This window comes from Lepidochelys kempii, chromosome 1, assembly GCF_965140265.1.
Source record: "Lepidochelys kempii isolate rLepKem1 chromosome 1, rLepKem1.hap2, whole genome shotgun sequence".
Lineage (NCBI taxonomy): Eukaryota > Metazoa > Chordata > Testudines > Cheloniidae > Lepidochelys > Lepidochelys kempii.
The window spans coordinates 225,699,903-225,713,706 of NC_133256.1; the positions used below are offsets into that span (position 1 = coordinate 225,699,903).

The following is a 13,804-nucleotide window of genomic DNA, read 5'->3' on the forward strand; positions in this document are numbered from 1 at the left end:
TTCTTGTCAGATCAGGATTAGCAGCTCCTACTATGGGGATTAGTGTAGGACTGGGTTTTTGGTCTGCCATGGGCATTGCATTAGTTACCTCTTTGGGGATAGGGAAAGAATTTTTCCCTTGCTGTCAGATTGGCTGGGGCAGTGTGGTTTCTTCCACCTTTGCCACAGCAGCTCAGGCACCTGATGGGGTTGGACAGGAGATAAGATTCAAGTTGTTGGCCGTTTAACAGATGGAAGGTGTCAGCACAGGTACGTGTTTCATTGGAAGGCCATTTCCTGATATTCCAAAATCGGAAGTGGACTTAAAGGAAAGTGTCCCCTAAGGCGGGGAATGAGCTTCCTAATGCCTGGTACAAGCAGAACAACCCCTTTCCCTAGCCCCTTAATCCCTACATGAGGGAAGAGCAGTGGGGTCCCAGCAACATTCTGGGGACCAGCTGTGTAAGGGTCGGGGACTGACAACAGCTCCCCACCATGTGGAAATAATAAAGGGAAGGGAATCATGACCAGGAGACATTGCTTGATAGCTCCCAGATGAGTTAAGTTAATAAAGCTGGAGCCTAATTAAACCACATCCCCTGCATCTAGGTCGGTCTTCCCATATGTCCAGGACAAAGATGTCTCTTCCATGGAGACTTTAAAGGATCTGTGTGGCAGGAAACTGCAGTCTGGCTTCAAGAAAATAGATGAATTGGTCATTAAAGTAAATCCTGCCTCTGCAGCCATGGGAGAATCATTCAGCAGTGGAACCAATATGATTCTTGTGCATAGGAGAGAGATATGGGAGGCTCACAAGTGGATGCATGCCGGGGCAGTGGAGCCCTGTTAAGCATATTCTTCCACTCCAAGGAGACGTGGTATTGCAGGAAGGGTTATTGCAGCCTTTAGGTCTCTCAGTGGCATGACAGACTGGACTAAGTGTGATTAATGTCAGTGGCAGCTGTGGGTGCTCAGCATAGCTGAAAATCATACCATACTTATTTAGATGTCTGTGTGTGATTTTGATGCCCAAGTTTAGGTGCCCAAGTTTGTGTGTTGATTCTCACATGAGAGAATGCTAGTGATTGCAGTGTGTTAAATTGTTTCCATCAGTAATTGGGGTTTAATTGAAATAAAATCACTGTACGAGAACTATGACAGAATCATCATTCCCATGTTAAAATTGAAAACCTGTTACTGCCTTTTAAATTTGATATAGGCAATCACTATTCTAGGCACTGATTCGGGGAAGCAATTATGTGTTTTGATCCATAGAGATGGATTTAAGCACATGCTTATGTATATGCTTAAGTGCTGTCCTGATTATGGATGCTTTTTTGAATCGAAGTCCTAATGTTTTTACATAAATCCTAGCATCTTTGATTGTGGGTAGATTTTTAATGTTACTTTAATGCATGTTTTGTCCAGTTTTTATTTACTTTAATAAATGTAAATTCTGTCTCTTCAGAAGGCACAGGTATTACCGAAAATATGGATGTTTGTTGTTAACTTTGTTCATGCAGTTTACTATCCCACCAAGGTACTTGTATCTCATTATTTCGGCTAGTTCTCCAGAAGATTGTTTTTGCTTTTTAGATTAAGCCCATCAATGAAAAATTAAGGGAGATAAAAGGATCTAAAATGATGATTGATGTTGTACAGACTCCATTTACACCCCTGAAAAAAGTGATTCAGTTTGTATGTGGGAATGGTCTGGTCTGTGAAACTGTTAAAGAAGCAAGACAGATAGCATTTGATGGACCAGTGAGGTTGAAAGTAAGAAACTGAATTTTGTTTCATATGTTGTTTTCATCAGGTGGATTGCAATGATATGTTTAATACCATTTGAAATAACTTTGTTCTATAAATATTCTACAAAATATGACTTAACTAAAAACTATCATATTGCTTTCGCCAGTTTACACAGAAAGGAACTTAATCCCCTGAAATTTCACATAACCCATCTCTTTCCAGTGTGGAATTTTTCTGGAAAGCTCGGAGGGAAAAAATTAGAAAAAGAGTTTTAAATTAGGGTGCTGAAATATTTCCCTACAGTTGACTCTTTTTTTCAAATGCTCCTTTTTTTTCTTTTTGCTTGTTATATTTAAAATGTTTGGCTGAGAAACATAAAATCTGTTTTATTGGCTTTCTCGCAGAGAAGTGCCTTCATATGTTCTTGAGGGATTCCTTTGTGAGCATGTGTGGGAGGTGCAGACAGAAGTTTTGCACTATATGGTTGAAAGTCTCCCTACTTCATTCTGCAGTTCCTCTCCACTGACGTTTATACACCATAATAGTACATGCGGGTAGCTCCCTGTCATGTACCTTCTGAAGATTTGTTAAAGTCTGCAGAATGGGAGCCCTGCTATGATAGTCCACTTTAAATATAAAATATATTAAAAGTTCCATTTCCAGTTCATGGGATTAATTTCTGATATGCTGTAACGCTAATTTATATTAAAACATTACTCACTGCAAAATAACACTACTTGTGTCAGTTACACAATTCTTGTAGCTTGCTCAGTATAACTCTGTGTAAGCAAGGGTTTGGGGGCATGGTCCAACTAAGTATGGAGGTTACTTATATATAGTTATGTTCACTTGTTTGCTCAGAATTTGGTCCATTAGCTGCTAGAGTATTGCAGATGCACAATTTCTAACCTAATTCCTAACTAAGTATTGCAGATGCACAATTATTAGTATTGTTCATTAAAGAAAAGAAAATGTCTTTAATTTTCAGACAGTGTCTCTTGATGGAACTTTATTTTTGAAATCTGGAGTTATCTCTGGAGGGTCAAGTGACTTGAAATTTAAAGCTAGATACTGGGATGAAAAAGAGATGAAAGAAATGAAAGAAAGAAGGGATAGGTTGATTGATGAACTAAAGGTAAGTCCACTAAATAGGCAATTCTACCTTAACACTAAAGGCAAAATGGAATAAAAGTTATGAATGGAAAGACAGTCTGAGGAACTGTTCAGTTTTTGTCAGCTTTTAATTTCAAGTTAATTTATTTCATTCCTGATTATTTTATTTTTAATGCAGGATGGGGGTAGTGGAATTAGTAGTGGCTTGTTGATCAGAAGTGTTGCCTGCCTGTTACCTTTGTTCCAAAAGGGAATGCAGTGTGACTGCATGCAGCTGGGCCATTCGTTTATCTGTAACCCACACTAACAGTGTAATTTTGTTTCCCCCATCTAGTGCATAGTTTACTATTTCTGGGGAGATGAGACCAAGCTACTCTCTTAGTGTGCGTTACGTAGATGGAGAATTGCCTAACTGCTAAGAGCTAGTTTTGCTATAGAAAGTATTGTGGTATGGTAGGAGCACTTTGTGTCTTTCATCAGAGAAGCTTTTTGAGGCATTGCTGTAGTGACTAGTGAGAATAAAATTGTAAGCATGCAACAGAGAACAATCTTTCATGAATTGTGACTGTAAAACTTGATTTCATAGATTTTGTTGGGAGGGCCAGAGCAGTAATTTATCAATTTATGCCCTTTTACACTAGAAAGTGAACCAATGTTTGAAAAGCATTTTCAAATATGCCCCACACCATCAAAACTTAACTTGATTGTGGTCAGCTGGCTCACGTAGATGTGGCTTACCTGTGCTAAATTTGTCTAATTAAACACCCTGTTAAATGGAAGTCGGATTATGATCATAAAGATATTTTCTGGCCTGTGAATAGAGTATTATGAAGTTGACTTCTGTTTTTAAAACGTACTTTTTATGTATATTTTCTCATACAGTTTTTGAAATCTGTTTTAGGAATTAATGAAGATCAAACGTAAGGAGACTGACTTGAAACAGTTACAGGCACAGTGCCAGGGAACTCAGACCCGGCTCAAATATTCGCAGAGTGAATTAGAGAATATTAAAAAGAAACACCTTGCTAATTTCTACAAGGTAGTACAGAATAACGAAGCACCTGTTTTTTCCTCTGGTTTGGTGATCTTAGGCCTGGTCTACACTGGGGGTGGTGGGCGGGACCAATTTAAGTGATGCAACTTCAGCTACATGAATAACGTAGCTGAAGTCGACGTACTTAGACCTACTCACCACGGTGTCTTCGCTGTAGTGCGTCAGTTGCTGATGCTCCCCCGTCAACTCTGCCTGCACCTCCGGAGTCGACGGGAGAGCGCTCAGCTGTCAATTTATCGCATCTCAATTAAATGCGATAAATCAACCCCCACTGGATCGATCGCTGCCCTTCGATCCTGCGGGTAATGTAGACAAGCCCTTAGGTTATAATTTTTATGCTTAATAAATGTTGTAGCTAATACTCAATACAACATCCACAAGCTTAGTAGATCTTATATTTATTTTCTTTATGTAGTTGTTGGAATTATATTTAGCAAGTAGTGGTTATGATTAGAGAATTAATAAAATTAGAGAACAAGATTAATTACTATATTAAAGCAACGAGGCTTTCTTTTAGGTGTTACTGTTTTTAAAAAAAATTTGCTTGACACTCACCTAAACTTGATCGATAGTAGCCCTCGCAAAAAGGTGCATGACTCAATAAGTCTTAGCTGGTATGTTTATTTGTAATATGTAATTTGCTTTCCGTTCTGTAGAATTGTAGCCATTATACTTAAATCAATAATAGTGATTTCAGAAAAAAAGTTGTAACTCCTTAACTCAACACAAGATAAATAGCCATAGTGTCAGAAGCATCTATTAATATTTAGAATATCATTCATTTTGTTTAAAGAAACCAGTATAAATACTTATTTCCTTCTTCCTCTTTGTAATTAGGAAAAATCTAAGCTGGAAAGTGAGTTAGTAAATATTAAATCACAATATGCTATGCTGAATGAAGGACTGTTACAAAGAGCAGAGAAAATTGAAGAGTTTCAAAAGAAAATGAATGAGGTAACACATTGTATAATGTTCATGACAAATTATGGAGTTACGAATGGTTTACAGCAACTTCTCTGTAGGGTTGAGAGTGAACTCATGCAATTATGAAACCTTTAGTGTCTGAACAGTAGCTACAGTCTAGATGTTCTGAAGCACTCCAGGGAACATGCAGCATGCTATACTCTTCTACCAGTGATGTCATCCTAAAAATTAATATGTGTGTTTCAACATCCAAATTTTAACAGTTCGTAACCTTAAAATTCTGAATCATTTTTATTCAAACCAGAATTTTGTACTTCCTAAGTGAGCAATATAGAACAAAACAAAACTAATTTGAAGTTTCAGGTGGCCTTTTTTCATTTCCATAAACACTACAGTTTTATTTGGAATAATGGGAGGGGGGGAATTTCCTCTGTTCAAGTAACTTTAAAAATACACTGAAGTGATTTTGCTGAGACTCCAACAAAATATTCACAGCTGAGACAAAATGTAGAAGGTTTCAAACCAAAGGGAATTAGTTTATTAAAGGAATATTAAAACAGAAACTGGAATTCAACCTTAACTGTAGTGTTTGCCATCATGATCAAAATAGTCTATATATCAAAATTCATGGTGGTATAATATAAAGGTTTTATTTGCATTAATTTGAGATTATTGCAATGCTCACAAGTGTCTCTGTGGAACATCTCAACCCTTTGTCACACCATAAAATTAAGCATTTTTGTATGCCACATAGAAATTATTTTAGAATTTTTATTTTTCAATTTTAAAAATTTAATTGACTTTTTTTGTATCTCACTACTTATAAAAACAGGTTTCTTAGTTACTGTGAGTCAACTATACAGGGCTTGATAGTTGAAATACAGTTCTCACCAAAAGCACATTTTCCAAGCATGTTGTCATTTCCTGTGTAAATAATGTAGTGCTTGCTTTTATAGCAAAAGAAAATGTAGATTAAGAATTTCCTAAGAATAGTGTATCTATTGATGGTGTTAAATAAGCCTGAGTATTGATGTGTTTATATATGGTGTAGTTTTTGGCATTACATTTAACTTACAGCTGTTTGTGAGAGCTTTTATTTTTCTTTCAGAGATCCATATGAGCTTGTGCTGCATGTTTTTAAAATTTTGTTCCTCTGATAAGTGCAAAATGGAGTACTCACTGTATTTGTATGTGTCCCATTGTCCCTTTAATTTTGTAAGCATAATTTTCCAAATCTTCAAACTCATTTATCTGTTTATTATTTTTAGGTTAACCATTTTCTAGTCTGGGGAAAGTTTTTTTTTTTGCTCTTTTTGTCAGTAAGAGTAACCTGTGGTAGTTGTACTGCTGTGATTCCACTGTATAAATGTGGAGAAGGGAATAGGATTTCTAACAGGGAATAAGCACTCTCCTCTGTGGCACAGAGCTTAGCTTTGCAGAAGAATTTAGGGGCAGGAATGGGCCTGGAGGATCGGCAGCTCTGCATACCCCATAGCCTTCTCCTTTTTCATAGAGAGTGGGAGCCATGGGTAGGAGTGTGAGGCTGATATTCCAGTTTGATACCTTGAATTGTCTCTGGAGTAACACTGCTCCTGCTCTGGCACAAACGGCTGAAGTAGGGATTCCTCTCCTCATCCTATGAAGTTCACTCGCACTGTCTGGTTATTTGGACTTCACCTCCACTTTGAAAATTCCTAGTGCAACTAAATTCCCAGCAGCTTTAAAATACATTATGTTTCTAAAACTTCTTTAAAATCTTGCCCAAAATATAAAACATCTTTTTTTATAAAATGTTTCTCTTACGTGAATTAAAAAAGTTTAAGTAGTTTTTTTGGGTCGTTTGTTTAAAGGTTGAAGATGCTGTATTCCAAGACTTCTGTGAAGAGATTGGGGTAGAGAATATTCGTGTATTTGAGCAAGAACGTGTGAAACAGCAGGAAGAAACTGACAGAAAAAGGTGTTTTTCAAACAAATGAAAATTGCTGTAGGCTTTATCAAAACGAATATACCGGTAATTTAGTAATTGCATAGTTACTGTAGGAAGGATTGCCAAAGCCCAAGAGATTTACTGCAAGATGTCAGATTTTCTCCATCACAACCTATCTAGCAACCCTAACAATGTGGTAATGTGCTTATTACTGGGAATTAGCTTCGGTATACTGTCTGTCTGGGGCTACTATGCCAGCTGCAATATTAGTCCACAGTAGTGTTTCACAACAAACTGGTTAGATAAGAATATATTAATAATACTGTACATTTGACATTATTACAGTATTATATATATAATATAGCAATAAACAAGAAGAATAATCTAAAAACAGCCCAGAGAAATAGTTTTATCATTAAATTTGTGAAAACATTAATGCTATTAATCAAGGTGTAGTGGATTAATACTCTGCCTCACTACACGAGGTCATGCATTTCAAAGGAGAACCAAATGTAAGGACGTAATGTTTCCCATATAAAAACACCCGATGACAAAATTAGAACCTCATACAAGATATTTTCAAATTGATAACGTCAACAATAGGGATTTCATTCACATACTTAAGTGACAAAGGACAAGTTTCTTTCTTAGAGGAGAGTCAGAAGCACTGGAGACTGGTGTTCTGTTCAGGATTGGATATGAAGTCATCCCCTTACAATCTTATAGACTGAAAACTCAAAATAAGGATTACTGTTCATTTTTTGTATCCTCAGCCAAGCAGACAGTGATTCATGGACCTTAGAGTTGTTAACTTTGCCTGTATTCTAATACAGATTGCCAGTAATAGAGTCCAATTCCTTTTCTGCACCCAGGTTATCTGTTGAGTCGGTCATTCTGATGTGATGTCATCTCGAAACTTACTGAGGACAAAACACTTTCCTTGCATGTGGCTGAGATTCAAATACTTGTACAGGTTCATAGTTGAACAGGATTTTAAACTTCAGAATAGTGGATATGCTCCATTTTAAATCCTGGTTTTAGATCGCAGAGAATTGGTTCAAATGAGGGTGGTTTTAAAAAGCTGATAACAGAACAATAAAAGGAGAAGCTTTCTGTATCGATCATGAGTACATACCTTGTACTGAGAAGCGAGAAGCACTAAACTTAGTGTTATTTTGTTTCTGATGGGACAAAATGTTTTTGTGGAAGTAGTCATCAATGTACTCAGGACGAACGAGAGTGGGGTTTTTATTACTACTTTCAGTATATCTGCGAGATACTTCATTTGTGGATTGCATACTTATTCTGCAATGGTCATCCTGTGTCTAAATTATCATGTTAAATTTAGTGTGCTCTTTGCATTTATATTCAGTTATTCTGAAGTAAAAACGAATGGGGTACATTTGTTTTGCAGTCTTTTTTTATGGACACTTTTAAATCAGTGTTAAACTGATTTCTGAGTGTTGGCCAAAAATAATGTTGTTACGTTATGTTTGGCCAGACTGGAGTTTGAAAACCAGAAGACACGATTGAGCATTCAGCTCGAATACAGTCGTGGCCAGCTACAGAAGTTGCTGAACAAGATCCACATGTTGAAGGAGGCAGTTCGTAAGGATGAGGCTGAGATTGTCAGGCTAAAGAAGGTAACTGTTACATAGCAATGTCTAATTGCAGGAGAGAGGGAAAATATAGAGAAGCATTATTTTAAGTGAACCTGATACTTATTTATAAATGTTCAGAATATTCAGTTGTATACATTTTAACTTTGAAACAAATATGTTAAAATAACATGGTATATGAACTGGAAAAAGAAAATATTAAGAGCAACTTTAACTCTGTCTGCTTGTACATGTGCATTACAGGAATGTCTTTAATTGCATGAACACGCAACATGTATGTATCAATGGATATAGGTAAACATGCAGTTAAAATATTAATAGCACATTGTTGAGGTTCTTTAGCAAATTTTACTAGTGACTGCTAAACTAGTAAGCATTTATATCATGCTTTTCATCTTCAAAATACTTTACACGTAGTAAATATAGTCAGCGTAAAATAACTTCAGCATAACTGAGCATACAGAATGGCCTCATATTTTTGTATGAAGTAGTTTTTAAAGTTGACTGTACATGTAGATACTTTCTTTGTACTTGGCTTTTCTTAAAATTCACTCTTAAAAAATCGTGAGCATATGCAGTAATAAAAAGTTACACATTCATATGCAATTAGCATTATTTTATCCCTTTATATTGATAAATTGTCTATCCATGCGAAGCAGTGAAAAGGAAAGTGATGTTGCAGTGTGTTAAATAAAAGATATATTACTTAGATGTTTATCCCACATAAACCTGCTCCATATTGAGAATGATGCCAGGTACATCTCTATTTTCCACATCTTTCCATTAAAGTAAATCAAATTATTAAAATACAGAGGAAAGGTGTATTTCTGGAGAGGGGAAAATAATTTAGCATCAAAATAAAATTTTTTCAAAGAGTTCAAAGCATATGTTCCTCTTTTGTGATTAAAATCCTTTCCCCTAAAATCTGATTGCATGGGCTGTGAGTAAATGGGAGTTTATGTGTGAGAAGGATGGAATCCTCTCTCCAATGCTGAGGGAATTTTGGGAGACTATTACAATAGCCCATGGACTATAATAGAGTTCACAGCATCTGTGCCCCCACACTCCGTTTTGGTGGTTTTGGATAGTGGACCTATGTAGTCATGAAGCTGCTGGCCATGCCCCCACCAGTGTCTGCTGTGGACAGGGCTGTCTCTGCAGGCTTTCCATGAATGCCTTCTTCCCAGTGCCTTTTAGGCTTCGTCCACTCTTGCTGAATTCAAAGACAAAATTCCTATTTACTTCCATGTTGTAGGGTAAGGGTCTTTGTAATCATAGAGAATGGGATGCTGTTTTAATTTTATCAAAGCAAAGAAAAAGTATCTGAAAGTTCTTTGAGTGTGTGTTGGCATGGATCCTGCTATATATTCTTTTTTCTAGCAATGGGGCCACTCATGCATCCTTAGCTTCTTCATGCTCCCATACAAGAGCGTAAAGGTGAGGCAGTTGTGACCCTCCCTTAGTTCCCTCCTACTGCCCGTGGCAGCAGTGTGGAACCTAATGTGTGTCTGTCTTGCTCATGCTTTAATATTAGCTATTCTCATCCAAACTTCATAAATCTTGTGAAGATTCTTTAGAACAGCCTTCATTCTCCTTATTTTAAGAAATTGGAACAGAATAAAACCCAAGCTGATTGATTTTCTCTGACGCAAGGTCCCCCTCTACAGGTCCTTGTAGACTTAAAACCCACAGGCCTCATGCCTCACTCATTTTATCTTATAACATTGATTCCATTTGCATATGGGCACATCGGGCACCTGATCCCAAGCAGGTGTTCTGCACCTCATTCTCCACTTGCATCAGGAGTCAAATGACACAAAAGACTGAACCTCCATCTCCTGGAGCAGTCAATGAAGGCAGCATCAGAATCCCTGGGGGTTTGAGGACCTCCATACCAGTGAAGCATGCACTGACCAGGTGGGTGATGCCTACGAACGGAGAATTCTGGACTGAGCAAAGAGCCAACACAACATCCATGGCACTGGATTCACCTAGACCTTCAGATCATGCCCTAGACATTGAAACAGGGCACCGACTGCAGTCACACACAGCAATAGGGCAGAAGCTCATGGCAATGCTCAGTGTCCACTTATGTAGAGAGTCCCAGTAAGATATTGGGGGATAACCCCCCTCCTTCCCAAGCCTCAACCGTCACTTAAGATGAGTCAGGAAAATAACAGAGTGCTACGCAGCAGACACCATTGGTACCAGGCTGGATACTGAAAGCGCCCCTACATATGCACTGGCACTGGAGGAACAACTGCGACCTGTGCCAGATCCATACCCAGCACTGGAGATATCCCTTGGTACCAGCACAAGCCTGATACTGCTGGCGCCTTACCTATTGGTGGCATCTATGGAGGAGATAAAGCCATCTGTCCCCTCTGACTGAGCGGAGAACTGTCCCAGATAAGATCCATCAGCGGATCTCAGGACTCCATCACATCAGGATTGGCACTGGTACAACCACAATAACCTCCAAGCCACCCATATGTTTACAGGATGCTGCCCTGACTGTTCTGGAAATACTGAGGCCTACCATTCCAGGTGTCGAGAAACCACATGCCTCTAACGGAAAAAAAAGGAAAAGGTGGTCCTCCCCAGTGATATCACTGTCTCCAATAATACCTGAGTACCAGGAAGAGTGGGACCCAGAGGTATGAATGCAGCAGCAGCAGCAGCAGTCGTCTTCCAAACTCTTGCCCCGCAGAGGACCTGTCTTTGTCAACTCCAGATGAAACAATAATTTCAGCACTGATGCTGATCCTAGATGATTTTAGGGCATTCTAGGAGCTCCTGATACAGATCAGACACCTTGGAGACCAAGAAATCTCAATTTTTTTTTTTATATATCCTGTCATCCCTGGGACTAGCCAGAATATCTCTTCCTAGAAATGAGATCTTTAGATACAGAAAGAGTGCTGTGGTAAATGCCAGTCACCTACTGACTATGAAATGCATAGAAAAATGATATCTAGTACTGAAGGAATTGAGTATTTCTACTTGCACCTCAACCCCAGTTCCTTAGTACTCCTGGCTGTCCATGTTCACCAGAAACCCAACAAAAGAAAAGGATCCCAAAAGACTTAACTGTTTGGGTGAAAGTCCTCCTCTGCTTCATTCAAGCTGCAAGTGTCAAATTTGCCAGGTTGTCCTAACCGAGTACAATTTCTTAATATGGGATGGGATGCCACTCAACAGACCCTGCCTCTTCCCCCCCCCCCCCCAGAAGAAAGAATAGCTTAATTACCTTGTTACAGTGGGCCAGGGGGTAACAGAGTCAGCTCTTCAGGCTGCAGTGGATGTGGCAGATACCACAGTCTGGTCCATGGCCACAGTCTGTTACCATGTAAATAGCATTCTGGCTTTAGGCATTCTTCATGAAATGCAAGCCATAACTGAGGATTTACCATTCAAAGGATCAGAACTATTTAGTGAGAAAACAGCACCCTGTAGTTGCTAAAGGACTCAAAGGAGATGTGGAGGTCCCCAGGAATCTGTATGCCTCCAGTGTACCATCATCGATCACAACACCAGGATAGGCAACAAACACCTCCATATCCCAATCAGTCTAAAAATCTATAAAAGTACGGAAGAGGTTGATAACTCTTCTCGACACCAGCCGCACACAGCACTGCATTCATGCGTTGGCAGACTTGATAGTTTGGTTGAAAGCTGCACTGACGCTAGTCAACTGAGCAATCTCTTGAGCACCAGCCTCCTCTCGTCCCACAAGGCATGGTTGGACATCACCACTAACAAATGGGTGCTAGAGGTTGCCACATGCTTATACCATCCAATTCTTCTCCCTACCCTCTTCCTGTCTCCTTTCTCATCCCTCTTCAGGGATCCTTATCATGAGAGCCTTTCACAAACAGAATTGTCCTCGTTACTCTGGCTGGTAATAATAGGAGTTACCTCAGGAATACAGGGGAAGAAAGTCTATTCACTGTATTTTCTTATTCCAAAAAAGAAGGGTTTTTGGTCGTGTCCTATACCTGAGGAGGCTCAACAGATAAACATGCTGTCTCAGATTCAGGATGGTAATGCTTGTGTGCATCACTTTGAGGTTAAGACTGGTTTGTGACTTTCAACTTGCAATATCCATACTTCCCTATTACCATCTACCTGGCTCATAAAGTACCTCAGATTTATAGGGGGACCAAAGCATTATCTATACAGAGTCCTACCCTATGGACTGTCCATGGCACTGAGTGTATTCACAGGTTGCCTAGCAGTGGTAGTGAGATATCTAAGGAAATAGGCACTGCGTGTCTACCCATACCTAGATGATAGGCTGATCAGGGTCAAGTCCCAGGACTGAGACCAAGACAGCTCTACATTGAATCCTCTCCTTGCTCTCCTAATTAGAGCTTCTAATGAATTATGAAAAATGGTCTCTCATGCTGTCGAGCGTGAATAGAATTCAAACTCAACTCATGGTCAGCGTGAGCATACCTGCCAGAAGAGTCCTTCAGTAACTTGTGCATGAGAACTCACACATGCCTGGGACTAACAGGACACACGTAGGTGTGTTCCTGCGTGATGCTGCTTGCAGATTCCTTCTGTGGCCATTAGATTTGTGTACTTTCCAGCCAAGCATCATTTGAGCACATTGTTCATGGTACCACCCCAAATCTTGTGAGCACTTAACTGGTGGCTGGATGCTTCAAATGTGAGAATAGAGGTGTCCTGCTTGACCTCCTCTCTAACAGAGACAGATATTATAGATGTATTAACCTTTATACATTTATTATTATTTTACACAAATATTATAGATGTGTTGTAACTTTTTTATATATTTTAATTTCTTTATATTTTAATTTGCTATACAAAATAAGAAGAAATGCTTTTTAGACATCATGTGGTTTCAATCTCTACAAAACTATTGGAAGGTAGTTTATTGGCCTTTACTATGTATTAAGGTAATCCTTTGAGATTAAGACTATATATGCTCTCAATAAAATTCTTTTGGATCTTTGTTTAAGAAAGTACCATGAATAGCTCACTGGATATATAGGAATCTGTGTAGTTGAGTATTTTCAAGTGCAATAGTTTCACAGCATGAATAGCTTTATAAAGAAACTGACAGCTAGTTTGTTATACCAATGTAATACGGTATAAAGGTTTTAAACTTTGATTCCCTCTTGCTATATAATGGCATATGCTATATAATTAGACTTTTAAAATAAAAGATAACATAACATTAAGAATATGAAATTATTTTTTATGCAGGATGAGGAAGAATTTTTACTAATGGTGAATGAAATAATGGAGGAACAACAGCATCTTAAGGATAGATTAATAACACTCAAAACAGAGGTTACAAAATCCCAAAATGAAGTTGAGGAATCAAGGAAGAAATTATTAACCCTTAATAGGTAATTACTAACTGTATTCGGGTATAATAATTAGTTTAGTAATTTCAAAAGAGGT

At 38.4% G+C, this 13,804-nt stretch overlaps 1 protein-coding gene across 3 annotated transcripts in view; it reads left to right on the forward strand.

The window, feature by feature from the left end:
* Nucleotides 1-13,804, forward strand: part of SMC1B (structural maintenance of chromosomes 1B) — a 64,053-nt gene that overhangs the window by 25,535 nt on the left and 24,714 nt on the right. For all 3 annotated transcript variants that reach the window (XM_073315998.1, XM_073316012.1, XM_073316005.1), the window contains exons 11-17: nt 1,576-1,755; nt 2,720-2,866; nt 3,746-3,883; nt 4,736-4,852; nt 6,673-6,779; nt 8,251-8,392; nt 13,604-13,749. In XM_073315998.1, coding sequence (XP_073172099.1) covers nt 1,576-1,755; nt 2,720-2,866; nt 3,746-3,883; nt 4,736-4,852; nt 6,673-6,779; nt 8,251-8,392; nt 13,604-13,749 — 977 coding nt within the window. The remainder of the gene's footprint in view (nt 1-1,575; nt 1,756-2,719; nt 2,867-3,745; nt 3,884-4,735; nt 4,853-6,672; nt 6,780-8,250; nt 8,393-13,603; nt 13,750-13,804) is intronic.